This window comes from Gekko japonicus, unplaced genomic scaffold, assembly GCF_001447785.1.
Source record: "Gekko japonicus isolate JY-2015 unplaced genomic scaffold, Gekko_japonicus_V1.1 scaffold670, whole genome shotgun sequence".
Classification (NCBI taxonomy): domain Eukaryota; kingdom Metazoa; phylum Chordata; class Lepidosauria; order Squamata; family Gekkonidae; genus Gekko; species Gekko japonicus.
This window is the reverse complement of record NW_015167557.1, coordinates 164,271-171,773: the sequence shown is the minus strand read 5'-3', so window position 1 is coordinate 171,773 and position 7,503 is coordinate 164,271. Positions and strand designations below refer to the sequence as shown.

Sequence of the window (7,503 nt, the reverse complement as noted above, 5' to 3'; positions counted from 1 at the left end):
CCCCCCCCCCGGGTGAATGGATCCTTCCTCTTCTTTGGTGGTGCCCTGTTGCACTTCCTTAGAGATGAGCCACCCATTTCACTAGGAAAGGAGACAAGCCAATGAATCGTGGGTGAGGGGGGAGATACTTTGGAAGTTTTCACCTCCAGGATTCCAAAGTTTCTAAGGGCAAAGGGTAGGCCAATATCCCATCCCCATATTTATTTATTTATTTTTATTTATTCACTAAAAATATTTATGCCCCCCACCTTTCCTGTTGCCTCAAGGCCGTTTACAGATAATGACTGCTTTTCCTTTCACCCGGCTCTCAATGCTCAATCCCTCCTAAAGCAGGCTCAATCCTCCTCAGGCCAGTTTTGGTTTCTTTGGGTAAAGGAGGCAGTCGCTTCCCTCTGACTTAATTTTTAAAGTCCAAGTTCTTTTGCCTGTCTGAGTAGTCTTCAAAGCATGTAGAAATCCCTCTCTTTTCTATGGGCAAAACATTCCGTCAGGATTAACCATGCCAATGTCCACTTGGGGAAGACACTCACCTGTCAATGATGTCAGACCCATGCAAGTGGCCGCTAGCGTCACACCCAGAACCGCCGCAGTATCTTCAAGCAACACGACGTTTGTGCTGGGGTCACGAGCCTGAATGACTGAACAATTAATAACTAATTATGCCGCTGCATGATCCCCTTGCACAGGAGTAACCATGCCTTTATCTAGTCATATAAAAGCCAGTAAACTGAACGGAAACAAAAATCTGCCAAAGTCTTTACTACACAATGGCTAGGATCCTGTGGAAAAGATCCATGTGTATGGGTTGTTGTTGTTGTTTTGCCAATTATGCCCTTCTATGGCTGCCCTCCAATCCTTACCCTCATTTCAGGCTGCCATTGGGTGTGTGTGTGTGTGCAGAGAAGTAGCACTTTCATGCACCAATCTTTCTGACACGATGCATCCCAATAAGTACTTCTACGTATTGCTGTGTTTTATAAAGGGGTAGCACTATGGATGCATTTTCCGGGTCACTAGAGTTAAGGGGTCAGGGCTCTTTTTGTAGCAGGAACATCTTTGCCTATTAGGCGACACGCCCCTAATGTAGCCAATCCTCCAAGAGCTTACAGAGCTCTTCTTACAGGGGCTACTGTAAGCTCTTGGAGGATTGGCTATATTAGGGGTGTGTCGCCCAGGGCTCTTTCTGTAGCAGGAACTCCTTTGCCTATTAGGCGACACACCCTTAATGTAGCCAATCCTCCAAGAGTTTACAGAGCTCTTCTTACAGGGGCTACTGAAAGCTCGTGGAGGACTGGCTACATTAGGGGTGTGTCCCAGGGCTCTTTTTGTAGCAGGAACTCCTTTGCATATTAGGCAACACACCCCTAATGTAGCCAATCCTCCAAGAGCTTACAGAGCTCTTCTTACAGGGGCTACTGTAAGCTTGTGGAAGACTGGCTACATTAGGGGTGTGTCGCCCAGGGCTCTTTCTGTAGCAGGAACTCCTTTGCATATTAGGCCACATACCCCTAATGTAGCCAATCCTCCAAGAGCTTACAGAGCTCTTCTTACAGGGGCTACTGTAAGCTCGTGGAGGAGACTGGCTACATTAGGGGTGTGTCGTCCAGGGCTCTTTCTGTAGCAGGGGTGTGTCGCCTAATATGCAAAGGAGTTCCTGCTACAAAAAGAGCCCTGGGTTACTTACTCCAAAGAGTAACTACTTTAATAGCCATCTCCTTAGATGTTACAAGCAAGTTGGGGACTGTGAGGAACTGGGCAGAGGTGAACAAAACGGTAGTTTTGATTACTTCATCCAAATCCATCCCTTCCACAATACGGCAATGCTTTTAGGTCAAGTGAATGGCCTAGATTGGGTGTGCCAGTCTTCTCCCATCTTTAACCAATGCCCATCTCTCAAAACCCCATGATTCCTACAGTTCAGTCAGCACATTCAGCCTCATCAGGCAGCTGGGGGCAGATCTTTCAATGTACAGAACAACATTTTCCCACAAACTTGGGGGGGTGCCCCAGGAACACAGAAACCCCACCCTGCAAGTGGCACCTTTGCTCTGCCCTTCTGATTGGCACTCCATGCCAATTGCTTTCAAGGGAATGAGGTTGGGAAGCATAAGGAAACCCAAGAGACTTTCTTTCCCAAAAAAAATCAAACTGCATCCATTCAAAAGGAGATAAAGCAAACATTGGCAAAACGAGTGACTCATCCCACGCCAAGGATACATACCATATTGATAGAAGGACAGCCCCCCGGCCCGGGCACTTCTTCTAATTTCATTGATTGCCACGAGGAGAGTCGCTAAAAAAGAAGAAAAGAAAATCAAAGAAGAGAAACAAAAGGGACAACAGGTAAAGCAGGAAATTCATTCTGGTACCCTGTCTGGCCTTAACGTTTATGACGCGCATCAAGGGATCGCTTTGTAACGGTGCCCTAGTTTAAGACAAAGAACCAGGCCCCAATCCCCGGCCCACTTATTCAAGAACATTTCCTTTCAGTTCAAACAGGAACACTCCAAGCAAAATGGGCTACAGATCCCAGCTTCCGTTCAAACAAGCCTGTATCGAAAAGCAGCTCTGACTGGCACTAAGAACGGAGCGCCTTTTAGGGGTTCAGGGCCACAATTCTGGAAGCCACTTAAGGCTCAGGTGTACCCAACGGAACTACCGTTTCCTTTGAATGGCAGATCCTCACACCACGTCACCAACTAGGGATATGCTTTTGGATACTTCTGGTCCAAGTATATACCTTACTGATATCTGGATGTCCAAATGGTATCTAGGATTTTCCGGGATAAGGGCAAATGGGTCCCGAAAAAAATCCAGAAATATTCAAGAGCAGCTGGAAATGTCAGAAGAAGACTCCCCGGACTGTTTCTTCTTTAATTTTATTGTGCCAGTGTCTTCTTGCCAGGGCCTGCCAAGCTTGCCAAGTTGGTTTGGCTTGGATACTGTCTGAGGAACACAGCTGGTGCACCGGAGTACACTGGGAGATGCTGTTTAAGAGGTATGAGGGTCCCAGGCCACAAAGAGCTTTAAAGGTAAGCTACAGCACTTTGAATCGGTCCCAGAAGCAAATAAGAAACCAGCGCAGTTGACATAGCACAGGAGTGATATGTTCCAAAACAGGGTTTTTTTTGTTTTGTTTTTAAAAAGCCCTTAAAATGTACTCAGATGGGTAGCTGTGTTGGTCTGAAGCGACAGAACAAATTTTGAGTTCAGTAGCACCTTTAAGGAAAAGCGGTTAAGACACTGAACTGCAGGCTGGAAGGTCGGTAGGTCAGCAGTTCGAGACCCGAGTGTGCCGCATGACAGAGTGAGCTCCTGTCTCTGGTCCCAGCTCCTGCCAACCTAGCAGTTCGAAAGCAAGAAACTGCAAGTAAATAGGTACCACTTTGGTGGGAAGGTAACAGCGTTCCATGTGCCTTGGCGTTTAGTCATGCCGGCCACATGACCACGGAGAAGTATTCGGACAGCACTGGCTCTTCGGCTTGGAAACGGAGATGAGCACCGCAACCCTAGAGTCGGATTCGACTGGCTTTCGAGCAAGGGAAACCAAGCATCTTTAAGACCCATAAAGTTTAATTCTGGGTCTAAACTTTTGTATCTGACATGCGTTCGGTGTACCAGTGAGATAAGTGTACTGCCGCAATACAATCCGGCAAGAACAGCCCTGGAGCAGCTAACGCCACAGCTTTCTTAAAAGCTGAGCATGTGCCAACCGGATGGGCAAGTGGAGGGGAGGCCCCTGGAGCCTCGTGCAAGCAGTTCTGGACTTCATAAAGGGAAGAGATGGATGCAAGGAAAACAAACAAATTTAGAGTCCAGTGGCACCTGTAAGTCCAAGTGCCACTGGACTCTAAATCTGTTCTGCTGCTTCAGACCAACACAGCTGACTACCAGGATAACAAACAAACATTCCGAGGCCATCCTGTCGTCTCTTTTGGTTTACTTTACATTCTACACCTTTACCCTCAAACATGGGATCGCTTATGCGCTTGGCAGCGAGAGTTCACGCGCTTTGGGAAAAGGCAGAAAACAAAGCAACAACAGTTCGCATACCTCCTTCGGATACCAGTGACCCAGCTAATATACAATAGGCCTGGAAGACAGGGGGGGAAAGAGAGGATTTAGTTATATATTCACACAACAGAAAGACTTGTAAATTAAGACAAAACTTAAAAATAACCTCCTGTGAGTTCAGATCAAATGGCTCCATTCCATTAACTAAGGAATCTTCCACTGGGGGTGGGGTGGGGGAAGTCTTCCTCAGAAGCAGGGATCTCACACTATGGCTGCATCACAAAAGTAACTGCTGCTAAACAGAAGTCTGGAGCTGCAGTGGCTCAAGTGGTTAAGACGCTGAACTGCAGGCTGTGGAAGGTCGGTAGTTCAGCAGTTTGAGACCCGAGTGTGCCGCACGACGGAGTGAGCTCCCGTCTCTGGTTCCAGCTCCTGCCAACCTAGCAGTTCGAAAGCAAGAAATTGCAAGTAGATCAATAGGTACCACTTTGGTGGGAAGGTAACAGCGTTCCGTGCGCCTTGGTGTGTAGTCATGCCGGCCACATGACCACGGAAACGTCTTCGGACAGCGCTGGCTCTTCGGCTTGGAAACGGAGATGAGCCCCGCAACCCTAGAGTCGGACTCGACTGGCTTTCGAGCAAGGGAACCTTTACCTAAACAGAAGTCTGCTGGCACCAGGCGGGAACGTGGATCGTTGGCTGCGCTCGCGCCGCTCCCCTCCTTCCTCCCACTTTTCCCTGCACGCAGAGCTTGAATGAAATCCGGCAAGAACAGCGACACCAAACAAAGCTGGACCCCCCGCCCAGGCAGTTTAGAATTCCTGACAAGGGGCGTGGGGGAGGCACGCAGGTGCCGGGGTGCTTGCATCTGGACACCACGGTACATTGAAGCCTGCTCAGACTGGGAAGCGATCGGTCAAGTGCGCCACATGACAGGAGGGAGGAATGAGAGGAGAGCACTGCGAAGTCCTGCCCGTGAGCACGCCGACAAGCCTCTAACTCAGATTTCTCATGCTGTCCGAGCACAGCCATTATCTCAGACTGGATTAAGGTACGAGATTCGAAACTATTAAACCCGGGGTCCCCCAGCATGGTGCCCACATGTCACCTTTCCGGGCAACCCACCAGGGCTTTAAGAAAGAGGGTGGGGCTTTTGCCCAGCAAGGCTTCTGACTGGCCCCTGGAAATGTGATTTGCTGTGCAGTTATTTATTTATTTTTTAAAAACCCACTGCTTTGGCTGCAGCTGCTGTCACCCCACAAGGATCTTTGTTGTGTGACTGAATGTAAACTGCAGCAGCCATTTTGTGGCTGGCTCCGCCTCTTGTGGCAGCCATTTTGTGTCTGCACCCACCATGTTGTTATCAGAATTCCAAAGGTGCCCGCAGGCTCAAGAAGGTTGGGGACCCCTGTATTAAACTATGTTAACTGGGGACAGCCCACTTCTGCGTTTCCCAAACGGTAGCCTTGCATACACACAGCATGTGTTCAGTCATGCAGTGAAGACCCTTGTGCTGGCACCCAGAAAGGTTTTCACTGGGCACCATGGAGCCCCCGGGCCACACGTACACAGGTGGAGCTCCTCTGCCCAGGTGGCTAGGTTGCCTCATATACTATCTGAATTTTGTATCTGAGAAACGAAGGATCATAATTTAAAGCACTGTGGGCTGGATTGCACAATTCCGCTGTACTAAAGGTGCTTTCCTCTAGAAATCATAATATCATATGGCCTTGTGCAATGTTCCCTCGAAGCTGCAGAGCCTTGTGAGCAAAAATGCTACTTTGTGAGCTACTGGCATTAAAGTTGTGAGCGGGCAATTTGACTACTGCATAAATTAGTTTGCTCTGGAGCCATCCTTCCTGAGCAAACACAAAAATGTGTGAGTTGGAGGCTAAAAACCTGTGAGCTAGCTCACACTAACTCAGCTTAGAGGGAACGCTGGCCTTGTGTGTAGTATAGCCAAGAGATCCTAAGATTGTCTGGCAGCTAGAAGTTCTAGCTCTTTTAGTGCTATCCACCACTAGGTGGCGAGCTAGACTTGTCTTTTAGGCAAGAGACATTTCGGATGTGGTCTGCCACTGCCTTGCCCCTGCGTCAGGACTCTGGTATTCCTTGGAGGTCGCCCTTCCAAATACTAGCCAAGGCTGACCCTGCTTCGCTTCCGAGATCGAGCCAGCCTGGGCTATCCAGGTCAGGGTTTTTCCTCCAGAACAAGAAGCCTTCGGCTGGTGTTAACTGGCCCTTGCATCGGCAAAAGGCCCCCGACTTCAAAAGAAGGTTGCCACCATTAGCACAGCAGAACTGCGGGATCCAAGCCCATCCCATTAATCGCATGGCAGCTTAACTTACCCAAAGCAGTGATTCTATGGGATGAGGATGCAGCAAGCCCATCACCCCGTGGTACCACGAAAGTCCTGCACCCATCATGAAAATGCCAACGCCACTGATCAGGGATGCGATGTAGCGCATGTTTGTGAAACCGTATCTGGAGGGAGAAGGCCGGGGAGGGGAAATTTAGTAAATGTTGATGAAACAGAAGCAAGGAAAACTCCCTCCCCTCCCCTTGCTTGGAAGCCAGCTGGGTAATTAACACGCCGTCGTGAACTGATCCCAAGAGGAAAAATTCAGGTGGGGCAGCCGTGTTGGACTGAAGCAGCAGAACGAAGTCTGAGTCGGGGGCACTTTTAAGACCAACAAAGTTTTATTCAAGGTGTACGCTTCCGTGTGCAAAGCACACACTTCTTCAGAGAAATGGAATAAGGTCTACTCAAGGGTTACTTACAAGGGAAAAGAGGGTGGGGGGCGGCCATTAGGAGGGGCCGCTCAGAGCCAAGGTGCAGATGCGGAGCTGAAATGGGATCAGGTGGCCGGTAAGGTCAATGGAGAGCAGCAAATCGGCACGTAAATGCAAGATTTAACAAAAAGAGGGGAAAATGAAGCTAGAGTCCAGCGGTACCCGCAGCACAAACAAAGCTCGGTGCTGTGTACTTGCGATGACAGAGACTCAGCGTGTGCACTTCTCCGCATACACTGAAACAGACTTCCTCAAATATTACATGCAGGTGGGGGGGATTAGTTGCCAGGAAGAGCTCATTAGAGTCAAGATGCCTAAGTAATTCAGCAATAGATCTAGCTAAGGCTGGAATAACACATATAGGAGGACATGTAAAATAGCAGCAAGTTGGCATACAGATAATAAAGGCACTAACAACAGATGTGAGAACCAAGTTTGAGTCCAGTGGCCTCAATTAATTTTAATTTCTCAAGAAGAGCTTTAGAAATGTGAAGGCCCAGAAAAAAAACGGAAAAATTCTGGAAAAAAACCCGGTTTTTTTTCCTGAAGCCTTTTTTGTTTTTTTCCGAAAAATTGAAAAAAGAAAAGAAAAAAAATTGATTACGGAACGCTTTATTTTAACATGATGAATAAAATATTTTAAGACAAGGTGTTCAAATATTTTCCAAATCATATATATATATATATATATATAT

At 48.0% G+C, this 7,503-nt stretch overlaps 1 protein-coding gene across 1 annotated transcript in view; it reads right to left on the bottom strand.

Moving 5' to 3' along the window:
* SLC30A9 (solute carrier family 30 (zinc transporter), member 9) overlaps positions 1-7,503 on the bottom strand; it is a 52,345-nt gene that overhangs the window by 13,525 nt on the left and 31,317 nt on the right. Inside the window, exons 11-14 of the mRNA XM_015413737.1 lie at positions 6,364-6,499; positions 4,054-4,093; positions 2,222-2,293; positions 531-638 (exon numbers count right to left, since the gene is read on the bottom strand). Coding sequence (XP_015269223.1) covers positions 531-638; positions 2,222-2,293; positions 4,054-4,093; positions 6,364-6,499 — 356 coding nt within the window. The remainder of the gene's footprint in view (positions 1-530; positions 639-2,221; positions 2,294-4,053; positions 4,094-6,363; positions 6,500-7,503) is intronic.